Source organism: Cucurbita moschata, unplaced genomic scaffold (assembly GCF_002738365.1).
Source record: "Cucurbita moschata cultivar Rifu unplaced genomic scaffold, Cmos_1.0 Cmo_Scf00016, whole genome shotgun sequence".
In the NCBI taxonomy this organism is placed as follows: Eukaryota; Viridiplantae; Streptophyta; class Magnoliopsida; order Cucurbitales; family Cucurbitaceae; genus Cucurbita; species Cucurbita moschata.
The window spans coordinates 2,673,729-2,685,387 of record NW_019268532.1 but is presented as its reverse complement, the minus strand read 5'-3'; the positions used below and the strand labels follow the sequence as shown (position 1 = coordinate 2,685,387).

Here is an 11,659-nt window from a genome sequence, read left to right as displayed (position 1 = left end):
CAAATTCACAACCTATCTTGTACACTTGCCTAGTTAAAATTTCAGTTTTCATTCAAACGTCCCATCATTAATAATAATAATAATTAAAAAAAAAATTAATAGATAAAATTTATTCGATATATTTGCGACCATAGCACTATGGCAGCCAAGTTTGACTTTATTTATTTATTGTGAATAATTAATTATAAAAATATGATTTTAATTTTAAAAAAGAGAATAATAAATGCTTCTATTTATAAAAATCATTGAAAAAGTAATTTATTTTCACTACTTAATCTTTCAATATAATTAATTTACAAATATTGATGATAAGGCAAAATAATTATTAATTTTCATTAAAGTTTAAATATTTTTGTTTTAAAATTATAAAATATATTAAAGTAATCCAATATTTAAACATTTACCAAATCGGTAATTAAATATTTATTGGGAATTCTTTACAATTTTTTATTTTTTATTTTTTCTGAGTTTACTTAATTTCACTAATTAATAACTGTATTTACTTATAAGAAAAAGTCTCGTAATATTTTGCTTTGACCATTTTCTTAATGTTTAAAGGATACACGTGGCGGAATCTGATTGGCTGATAATGGAAGAAAAGCAAAACAAGTGGGATAACGAAGAGATTCCTTTTTGTTACTTGGAATATACAAGGCTTTAATTATAAATAAATAAATAAATATTAATAAAAGGAAAATGTGGAGAGTGAAATATTGGATAATGTCGGCGAGTGAATACACGCGCATTAAAAACTAAATATTTTCTCTCTCTTCAAAATAAATAAATAAAAATTACTAAAAGGAAAAATATGGAGGGTGAAGTATTGGGTAATGTCGGCGCGTGAATACACGCGCCTTATAAACTAAATATTTTCCGTCTCTTCAAAATAAATAAATTAATTAATTAATAAAAGGAAAATATGAAGGGCGACATATTGGGTAATGTCGGCGCGTGAATACACTCGCATTTAAAGCTAAATATTTTCCGTCTCTTCAAAATAAATAAATTAATTAATTAATAAAAGGAAAAATATGGAACATCCGAAAATTAAAAGGCCATGCGTAGCGAAGAAGTTTGTGTGTGTTGACGTGTAATTGGGTGATGTCAACGCGCATTATAAACCAAATATTTTCTCTCTATTATAAACCGAAAACCGACTGTGTCCGTTCTTTTTCTAAATAAATAAATAATCAATTTTTTAAGCTATCCTCAAATGTGATAATTAATAGTTTCCTATACACCAACAATAAAATTAATTACCATTTTTTTTTAAATTTTTAGAAATTTAAATGTATTTTTGAGAAAAATAAAAAAGTTTTTAGGTTTTATTTTTTATTTTTTATTTTTTATTTTTTATGAATTTAGTATTTTTTTTTAATTCACGAATATTTTTTAAATAAAATAGGACAGCTACAAAACTAAAATGTTTTTTTTAATTAGCATTTAAAAAAATAATTACAATAAAAATGACGTGTCGTCGAAAAGGTCGGAGTTATCTTGAACTTTTTAAAAAAATTATTCCGGAACCTTCTCCGTTCCGTACGAGCAGTCGGTTTATTGTTCGACCGGTTCGGTTCGCCGTCGGGTTCCGACGGTGTGCTCGGAGAGCGGCAGCGACTGTGAGCAGTGACGGTGGGACCTGTGAAAATGGAGAATCGCTTAGCGAGAGATGAACTCTCTGTATTTTTGGAGTCTGGAATTTATCGCTTCCAGAATTCCAATTTCATTTTCGTTGATCCAGTTCGTGTTCTGAATCGTTCGTACTCACGGTTTAGGGTTTCTCCTGCTGGTTACTACCGACGATTCTTCGATCATGTGAAGAAGGGTTTGGATGACAAGGATTGTTTATTGAATGCGAGGAAGCGAAAGAGGAAGGAAAAGAAATCCCGCTGCTTAAACGAGAAAGAACTTGCTGCCGATCAACGCCACCAGGTTTCTTTGTTTGTAATTTGATGTTGCATTGTTTCTGTATGTCTGCAATGGTAAATGTTTTACGATGTTCATGTGCTGCAGGTGGCGAAGCCTTTGTTGCTTATGGCACACGAGTCGTTATTGCAGGCTACCGATCTGTTGAGCGTAATGGGCAGTTTAAACCGTGAGATTGATTCTTCAGCAGGAAGCAGATGGGTAGAATTACCGAATGATCATCAATCATTGATCGAACACGGAGGGGTTTGGCAGGCGCCTTTATATGAAATAACTCTCAAACTCCCTGAATCCAGTCCATCCAGTGAAGTTGCAGGTTGTAATTCATCAAATTCCAGAAGGGTTATTATATTTATCTGATTCATGCTGTTACATTTTCATAATAGTCGAATTACTCTTTGGATTAGAACAGAATTTCATTTCTTCTACCTCCAAGCAAATCCATGCTGGTAAAAATTCATGACAATTTATATGTTCTTCGTCTGCTTCAGGATCCTCTTTCAAGAACAGAGTAGTTCCCTTGTTTAATAACCTGGTTGTCAATGAGACCTTGAATGAGGTTGAAGCTCAATTTCTTGATCATCAATATATATTGCCTCGCGAAAGTTGCTTCTACATGGTATGGTGGCTACTTTGGCTAACATTTTTTTGTTTTTGATTTCTGGGTCCATTTATTAATGAAGAAAAAAGTTCATGGATTTTCATTTTTCTATTGGCTTCATTGAAAAGTGTTATTTGTTATCCAAAAAATGTTAATTATTGCTGGTCTTTTGGTTTTTTTTTCTTTAATTTTGCAAGTTGATCTGACCCTCTCTTCCAAGCAGACCTATCGTTGTTTTTCATGAAGAACCTCTTGAGATGCCTTCATTTCCAATATTTTTAGATTTAGTTCTAAGTTTATCTTACATGAAATTATTTCTCTTGTTTCCATGTACAAGTCTGATTTGAGGATGGTTCACAATCTTATTCCTGGTAAGGGCAGCGTGTTTTCATGTTTTAGACGTCTAGTTTTATGTCTATTTTCCGAATGATTGTGCATTTCAATTATGTAATATCTAATAGTAATGATCGTTGAGGCCTATTTGAACTTGATTTTGTTTAGTTTTCTGTTCTTGAAATCAAGGCAGCTTGTTTCCTTACACAAATATTTGAATTCTTAGTCAAATTTCAAAAACAAAAACAAGATCTTGAAAGTAATTTTTTTTAGTTTTCAAAACTTGACTTGATAAACTTACTGGTGAAAGTAGTGTTTATGAGATTAATTTTCAAAAACTAAATGGTTACCAAATGGGGTCTTGGCCCGATTTATTTACTTTCTGAACAGTAAATTCTGTTGATCCTTACTTTACTTGCCACCTCACCGAATATCGTTCTCAACATTACGTCATGTAGTTGGTTCTTCCTTTTTAAACATGTGTTCTTTGTCATTTAAATTCTCTGCTCCTTATTTTATTAGAATGCTATAGCTCTCTCCCAGTTTTTCCATCGTATGTAGAGAAATTGCTTGTGAGGCTTCATGTGGGCTTAGGAAGAATATGTGGTGTATACACTGTTTGTTTTGTCTTGTCGTTGGAAATGTCTGATTATATGTTTGGTTGCTATGCAGCTACAGCTAGCTCTGGCTTCAGTTTTATAGTGATCGATCCACCGTGGGAAAATGGAAGTGCTCAACAAAAATCAAAGTATGCTATAGCTTATTCATTTCCATTTCATTTTAAATCACCAATTGTTTTTCAGACGACTTTAGACTTCCTATGCATTTAGAGTTTAAAGTGTAAACGCATCGATACTCTTGGTGATCTAATCACATTCGGGATAGCTTCAGATGTACCTCTGTATAAGAATGCTACCTGTATGGAGTTTCGGAGGTTGTTTGCTTAATCGGTGCACCATGGATTATTAGTAGTAGTAAATTAAGAAGCAAATTTTATGAATATAGGAAAAAGATCATGAGAAATTAGTCAATAACAAACCTAGACGGAGTCGATCAATTATCTAGAATTGTAGAGATTTTATTAATCCATGTCAAATTTAAACCTATTAATAATAGATCGTTGATCATCAAATCCTTATTGTCGACAAGTTACTGTCAATACTTGTCATATTATCTCGAGAACTTACTATATTATCCTTGAAAAAGTGACTTTTTTTATTCTTATGCAATTTTCAGTAGTTTATTCATTTCGTCCTGATGTCGAAATCTGTTGCTATCGAGCATTGTTGAAGTTTATGATTTCGTAGTTAATATGCGACTAGAACTATTGGGATATTGTCAATAGTTCTGGAGTATCCTCCTTGTTTTGCTGTACCTTCTTGCACTATGATTCAGTATGCTTGTACTTACGGGAACTTAATGCATTCCCATTTAACCATCAAGGTATCCAACATTGCCAAACCGTTATTTCTTAGCTCTGCCTATTAAGAAACTGTCTCATAGCAAAGGAGCACTGGTCGCCTTGTGGGTGACGAACAGAGAAAAGTTTCATCGTTTTATCGATTTGGAATTGTTTCCTTCATGGGGAGTCACACACATTTCCACTTTTTACTGGTTAAAGGTCTGTGTTTTCCTCTTCTTTGCTTCTCTTTCCTTTCGCATCTCTCCCCAAGTTGTTTTAACCTTCAGGTACCTGCAAATTACAGGTCAAAGCAGATGCTTCGTTGATAAGTGATCTAGATCTCTTCCATCACAGGCCGTATGAATGTCTTCTCTTGGGCTATTGTCACGGTGAGGTATCAAGACTGATTAAAATTGTATTGATTAAGGAAATAACTTACCTTCCTTACTTATGGGAAAAATTTGCATGCTGTGCCCATCATGAGACGAATAACATAAATTCAGATAATCTGTGTATTTTGTTGAATTATAAATGGATTTAGTCTCTGAATTTAACTTTTTTAGTTTGGATTGTGCTTCGGTGTCATTAACAAATGCTAATGTAAATTAAATACCAGTTAGATTGTCTAATTGTCATGTGTCACGGTCATATTTGTCCGAGGCATGTTGTCGATGGCCGCCTGCCCGTTACATGCCGAAACCCTTGCCTTGTGTTACTTTATCGCTTTCCTTTACTGCATTTATGATGTATAATTGCCTCTTGCTTTTTCTAAATGTATGATGTTTCGGCAGAATCATGTCTATGCCTGGTAGACATGAAATGCCCCATATTGTACTATAGAGGGGTGTGATTAGTTGTCAACTCCTCTCCCTGATTTTGTATAACCGTTTGGCGAAATCATGTCTAGGCCTGCTGGACCTAATTCCCCTCAAAATGTACTATAGGGAGATGCGACTAGTTGTCAAATTCTCCCTACCCGAAAAGTTATATGTTATTTAAGCCGTTGTTGTTGCCTTTTGCTTGTATGTCATATTATATCGCTTTCAATCTCTCTCAACTTTGCTTTCAAAATCTCTCTGCCCCTTTCTCAAATTGGGGTCAAAGGCTTTGAGCATTCGTTGTCCGGCCGTAGGTGACACGATCCTAAGTTGGCTTGACTCATTCTGAGAGTGAGTGCCACACAATCGCCCAATTCGCTGCCAAGGCCGATTGTAACACCATGCCATGCCAGGATATTGATATTGTTTACGTAAACTAAATCCATAATTTGATTCAAACTTAATTACAATACAAGTAAAAAATTTGATATAGGGTCACTTTTATGCAGGATTTTCCAGTGATGCTAATGGCATTTAGTTCGAACTGTTCCATTTTGTTCAATTTTTTTACTTAATGTTGATTTCTTTAACATGTTTGTGAGTTAAGGATGACATTGAAGACCTGAAAATTTTGGAGCAAACCGTACCCAAAGATCAAGTCATCATTAGCATTCCTGGTGATTACTCGAGGAAGCCACCAATTGGAGGTATCACTATGAACAATGCTTCTCTTTTAACTCACATGGAATGAAATTTTGCCTTCATCTGTTCTACCATTCTGCTTTCCATCCAGAGCTTCTGCAGGAGTACGTACCAGGGCCAACGCCGGGTCGCTGCATCGAACTGTTTGCTCGAGAGATGACTCCCGGATGGCTTTCTTGGGGGAACGAGCCCCTTCACTTCCAGGAATCGCAACACTTCACAAGGACATAGCCATGGCCATGCTATGCAATCCCTGTAAGCCCTGCAACTTCCCCCCCTCCCCCCTTCTGCTGCAATTTTTTGGTAGGCACAGAGAATTCGAAACCTCACAGAACTGAATTTGTTAGAGGTTCATGCATCCTGTCTTCACGAATGGGGTAGAGCGCTTGGGATCATGGTTGGTGGGGCTTGTTGCGTGAAATTAAGTAATGTGTCATTTTCCAAAGCCATGTTTAGACAGGACTAGGACCAATATTTGGCTGCGCATTAGTGTGTTAGGTATTTTCCTTTTTCTTTTTAATGTTTGTAGGTCGAGATAGCTAGAAGAGAGTTGTTAGACGAACTTCTGTAATGTTGACGACAACTACCATACATATAGATTCAGTAGAGCGTGAGTACACTTAACCATGTCTCACGAACACTATGTGGGTGTGATTAGAAAGTCTCTACATAGAGTCGTGAACTTGTCAAAGCAGAGCAGGAAATCACATAGAGTCGGCCGATACAAGGGTCGCTCCCTTTGGTCACTTTCGCGTTATGAAACTATTAGGGGTAGATCGACTAACCTATTAATTAGATCAACCCGAGTTGCGACGCCAGTTACTCCTAATTTCCTCGTGTATGTTATCTTTTACTTTTACTTGATCAATTGGGCATTTCTTTTGGGCAAAGTATGATTATAATAAACGCAGCAAATGTTAATTATATTCATTGACTTAAATATAACATTCGGTTAGATAAGATTTTGAGACAGGTTCATGAGATTGGAAGGATGTCATGTGACTGTGGGCCCACCCGGTCGGAATTATTTGCTCATAAAATCGTTTACATTAAACAATGCATATATAGAATTATAAAATATTATTTCCATTCTTTGAGTAAGTTTGATTAAGGTCGAGTTTATATATTATTTAAATTTAATATAATTGCTCGGATTCGTAGGTTGGATTAAGTCGAGTTCGGATATTGTTTAAATTCAATATGATTGTTCGGGCTGCAAATTTTCAACCCAAATAATTTTTTTATTAAATAATGACTTCAATCCTATCCAATCATAAATTTTATTGATTGAATTGGCTCGAGTTTGAGTCATTTATTTAAAATTTGTTTAAAAATTATTTTAAAAAGTTATTCGATAATGAATAATAAAAAAGTAATTATAAACTTGAATAAAAATAAAATAAATATAAATATATATAATTGTAGTGAGAGCAAACTATATATTTTAAAATTAACAATAAATTTTGATTAATTCGATTTAATTCTACCTAGGTTTAGGATAGCTCGTGAATCAACTTAATCTTAAAATAAGTTCATAACCCAATCCATACTCGGGTTGGGTTGGTCGAGTTTTTTTTTTATTCATAAAATCTTTTAAACACTCTTAATTTCAATCGGCCTATATTGAATTTAAGAATTTTCAACAAATATTATATTTGTTCAAATAAACCCGACTCAACCAATACATAATATATACTTTAAACCCAAGGTTAAGAAGTAATAAATTCGAACTTCTATTTTTTTTTTTTTTATGCTATCGGTCAATTATTACTAAACTAGTCTCTATTAAAATTTTATTTATTGATAAAAATAAAAATAAAATTTGTATAACTCGTTTATTTTTCAAAAGTATAAAATGTAAAATAAATATTTTGAAAAATACGGGAAAAAAATGAAACTAAAATAAAATTGAAATTAAAAAGAACTCATCACGCGCGTGTTAGTGGTGATCTTACGTGCACTCTTAATGACCGTCCAATTCGGGGGCCCCACTGTTTCAATCTTGCGGGTCCCAAAGTCAAAGGACAAGATAATCCAACCGTCGTCGTCGTCTTCTTCTTCTTTGATCTTCTTTTCCCGCTGTAAAATTCTCCATTTCTTCCGGGTACTTCAGTACCCCCACCCCTCACGCAATCCTCGCTTCAGATCGCCGGGAAATGACCTCCGACGGGGCTACTTCTGCCTCCACTTGCCGGCGGAAGCCGTCATGGAGGGAGCGGGAAAATAATCGAACCAGAGAGCGGCGGAGGAGAGCTATTGCGGCCAAGATTTATGCCGGCCTTAGGGCTCAAGGCAACTTCAACTTGCCTAAACATTGTGACAATAACGAGGTCCTTAAAGCCCTCTGTGCTGATGCTGGTTGGACTGTCGAAGATGATGGGACCACTTATCGGAAGGTTAGTTCTCGCTTCCGCTTTCGATCTCTTCTATTGATTTCCCTTCTTCTTTCTTAATTTGTAGTGCTCGATCGGTGATTGGAATGCTGGATTTGAAATGCTCTAGTAGATCTGAATCGCCGATTTATGTAACGGTTCGTGTTTCTCTTGATTTTGAATTGATCTGTCCTGGAATCTACATTGGGATCGATCTGAACTCGATTAGTTCGTTTCAATTACTTCGCCATGGCATTTGATTCTTGTAATTGACTTGATTTTACGAAGAAGTAGGAGGTTTAGTTGAAAATCTAGGGATTAGTTTGAACTGAGGAGCTTTTGTGGATCGATCTTAATCTGTTGTGAAATGAAATGATAGGAGCTTTTACGGATTAGTTTAATCTGTTGGATTCTGGTTAGATTGTGAAATGAAATGATAAATGGCTATGTGCTTGTTCTTATTTCAGGGATGCAAGCCACCTCCAATGAACATTGTTGGTACTTCCACTAGAATCACGCCCTACTCTTCCCAAAATCCAAGCCCATTGTCTTCTTCATTCCCTAGCCCTATGGCATCCTACCAAGTCAGCCCCTCCTCCTCCTCCTTTCCGAGCCCGTCCCGTCTGGACGCCGACAATCCATCGAACCTCATTCCGTATCTTCGTCAAGCAATTCCCAGATCACTTCCTCCTCTTAGAATCTCAAACAGTGCTCCTGTGACCCCTCCCCTTTCATCCCCAGCCTCAAGAACTCCACAGCCATTCCTCAATTGGGAGGTCACTGCAAAGGAATCCTTCTCCTCCTTGAACTACCCTTTCTTTGCAGTATCTGCCCCTGCTAGCCCAACTCGCCCTCAGCTGCATACTCCCACCACGATCCACGAATGTGATGAGTCTGAATCATCCACCAACGCTTCCAATCAATGGGCATTTCTCCATGCCTATCCCCAATCCACATTGACAATGCCAACGTCTCCCACATTCAACCTTGTGAAGCCTGCTGACCAGCATGATCTGCAGGGAGGCTTCATCAAGGAAAATGGAAGAGGAAGTGAATTCGAGTTCTTGGGCCGTAAGGTTAAGCCTTGGGAAGGGGAGAAGATCCATGAAGTCAGATTGGAGGATTTGGAACTCACACTTGGTAGTAGCAGTAAGGCTTGAAGCTAAGAATACAGCCAATCTAAAGAAGAAACGATCTACGAAAACATAACAATATAGTAAGCAAACCCCTCTTTTGATTGATTCATTGTCTATCTGGGAATGTCATAGCTGATTCCATTCATATAATTTAAGTTAAAATCTTTACTTTATAGAGCTTCATCTATGACGGAGGGAGCTTCATTCACTTCATTTCAGGTAATGATTTTCCTAGTTTGTTGCTATTACATTACAAGACATGATTTTAAGTCAGCAATTACTATGTAGATATATGTATCATGTAATCAAGAGGTTGTTGTCTTGTTGATATGAACACATATTGCTCTGTTTCTCCTCATCTGAACTGTTTCAATTCAATTCAATTCAACCATTTTACTTTCATTCTTCCACTGAATGGAACTGAAACTGGATTAGGATTGTGGTGGGGTGGGGGCCATGAGAGCAGGTTGGCTATGTTTATGGCAGAGCCCGACAAGCTTCATGTTCAACCACACGCCTTGAATGAATTCATTTGACAATGTAATAAAAGACAAGAAAGTTTTGTCCTTCCGAGAGATTTCCACACCAAGGAATGTTTCGTTTCTCTCTCCAACCGATAGTAGGCCTATCTAGCCGAGAAAAACACTAATTAGGTCACTCGATCCAGAGATCAAAGGATTGTATTTCTTATGTAGGCCTATCTAGTTTAGTTGATAGAACGCAAGACTCTTAACCTTGTGGTCGTGGGTTTGAGCTCCATTGTAGTAGGCCTAGCTCTAGAGCGTAAGGCTCATAACATTGTTGTTGTGGGTTTCAACCCATTCATTTTTTTATACATTAATTAGGTCACTCGATAAAGTAGTTGTTTTTATTATGTTGGCCCATCTACTCGATAAAGTAGAGCAAGACTCTTAACCTTGTGGTTATGTGTTCGAGCTCCTTCGTGGGTGAGTTTAATTTTATTGGAGAAAAATCACTAATTAGGTCACTCGATCGAGAGATCAAAGGATTGTATTTCTTATGTAGGCCTGCCTAGCTTAGATGGTAGAGCACATGGGTTTGAGCTGCACGGTGGGAAAATTTATTTTTATTTTTTAATTGTTGTAAGCTTTAGATCTTTTATGGGAGAAGAAGCACTAATTAGGTCACTCGATTAAGAGATCAAAGGATTGTTTTTTTTATATGGCCCGTTTAGCTTAGTTGGTAGGAAGCAAGGCTCTTAACCTTGTGGTTGTGGGTAGCCTCACGGTGGTTGAATCTCAAATTCTTTTGACTGGGTGAAGAACCATTAATTAGGTTGATTGTGTTTTTTATGTGGCTCGTCTAGCTTAGTTGTTAGAGCGCAAGAAGCACTAATTAGGTCACTCGATTAAGAGATCAAAGGGTTGTATTTTTATATGGCCCGTCTAGTTGGTAGAGCACAAGGTTGTGGTCGTGGGTTCGAGCCCCACTGTGGGTGAATGCTTTAATTCTTTTGACTCAATAAGCATTAATTAGGTCGATTGTATTTTTTATGTGGCCTGGCTAGCTTAGTTGTTAGAGTAAGGGGTTCAAGCCCCATTATAAGCTCTAAAGCCTTCGATCGAAAAAGAAGCACTAATTAGGTCACTCAATTAAGAGATCAAATGATTGTTTTCTTTTATATGGCCTGTCTAGCTTAGTTGGTAGAGCGCAAGAAGCACTTATTAGGTCACTTGATTTAGAGATCAAAAGGTTGTATTTTTATATGGCTCGTCTAGCTCAGTTGGTAGAGCGCAAGGCTCTTAACCTTGTGGTCGTGGGTTCGAGTTCCACGGTGGGCGAAATGCTCAAATACTTTTGACTGGTGAAGAAGTGTATTAATTAGGTTGATTGTGTTTTTTTATTGTGGCTCGTCTAGCTTAGTTGTTAGAGTGCAAGAAGCACTGATTAGGACACTCGATTATGAGATCAAAAGGTTGTATTTTTATATGGCCCGTCTAGCTCAGTTGGTAGAGCGCAAGGTCGCTCAAATACTTTTGACTGATGAAAAAGTGTATTAATTAGGTTGATTGTGTTTTTTATTGTGGCCCGTCTAGCTTAATTGTTAGAGTGCAAGAAGCACTAATTAGATTACTCGATTAAGAGATCAAAAGGTTGTATTTTTATATTGCTCGTCTAGCTCAATTGGTAGAGCGCAAGGCTCTTAACCTTGTGGTCGTGGGTTTGAGCCCCACGGTGGGCGAATGCTCAAATACTTTTGACTGGTGTGGCCTGTCTAGCTTAGTTGTTAGAGTGCAAGAAGCACTAATTAGGTTACTCGTTTAAGAGATCAAAAGGTTGTACTTTTATATGGCCCGTCTAGCTCAGTTGGTAGAGCGCAAGGCTCTTAACCTTGTGGTCGTGGGTTC

General features: G+C 36.7%; 2 protein-coding genes and 2 non-coding genes across 10 annotated transcripts in view; all 4 read left to right on the top strand.

Moving 5' to 3' along the window:
* Window positions 1-1,519: 1,519 nt before the first annotated feature.
* LOC111454683 (methyltransferase-like protein 2) lies at window positions 1,520-6,672 on the top strand. 2 transcript variants are annotated; one of them, XM_023096181.1, is made up of 9 exons: window positions 1,520-1,932; window positions 2,014-2,242; window positions 2,418-2,545; window positions 2,865-2,898; window positions 3,533-3,608; window positions 4,304-4,481; window positions 4,567-4,656; window positions 5,688-5,787; window positions 5,874-6,672. In XM_023096181.1, the coding sequence occupies exons 1-9, from the start codon at window positions 1,648-1,650 to the stop codon at window positions 6,011-6,013; spliced, it is 1,260 nt and encodes a 419-aa protein (XP_022951949.1). In that variant the 5' UTR covers window positions 1,520-1,647; the 3' UTR covers window positions 6,014-6,672. The 2 variants fall into 2 exon arrangements, with proteins under 2 accessions (XP_022951949.1, XP_022951950.1); XM_023096182.1 differs by lacking the exon at window positions 5,874-6,672 and having other exon boundaries at window positions 4,567-4,651.
* Window positions 6,673-7,830: 1,158 nt separating this feature from the next.
* The window catches only part of LOC111453968 (protein BRASSINAZOLE-RESISTANT 1-like), a 7,926-nt gene continuing 4,097 nt past the window's right edge, over window positions 7,831-11,659 (top strand). The window contains exons 1-4 of one of the 6 annotated variants that reach the window (XM_023095219.1): window positions 7,831-8,178; window positions 8,622-9,370; window positions 9,467-9,509; window positions 9,726-10,143. In XM_023095219.1, the coding sequence (XP_022950987.1) occupies window positions 7,939-8,178; window positions 8,622-9,314 (933 nt within the window). In that variant the 5' untranslated portion in view covers window positions 7,831-7,938 and the 3' untranslated portion in view covers window positions 9,315-9,370; window positions 9,467-9,509; window positions 9,726-10,143. Of the gene's footprint in view, window positions 8,179-8,621; window positions 9,371-9,446; window positions 9,692-9,725; window positions 10,144-11,659 lie in introns of those variants that run through there. The other 5 variants (XM_023095222.1, XM_023095218.1, XM_023095221.1 and 2 more) reach the window with 5 other exon arrangements.
* On the top strand, window positions 11,020-11,092 carry TRNAK-CUU. Its single transcript has one exon. It is a non-coding gene; the product is annotated as a tRNA-Lys (tRNA).
* TRNAK-CUU lies at window positions 11,421-11,493 on the top strand. Its single transcript has one exon. It is a non-coding gene; the product is annotated as a tRNA-Lys (tRNA).

What these genes read in the sequence shown, in the direction of transcription:
- LOC111454683 (XM_023096181.1), top strand. Translation starts at nt 1,648, where the DNA reads ATGGAGAATCGCTTAGCGAGAGATGAACTCTCTGTATTTTTGGAGTCT. An exon ending in AGTGCTCAACAAAAATCAAA is followed by an intron (nt 3,609 to 4,303) that starts GTATGCTATAGC and finishes TTAACCATCAAG; the next exon opens with GTATCCAACATTGCCAAACC. An exon ending in TGGGCTATTGTCACGGTGAG is followed by an intron (nt 4,657 to 5,687) that starts GTATCAAGACTG and finishes TTGTGAGTTAAG; the next exon opens with GATGACATTGAAGACCTGAA.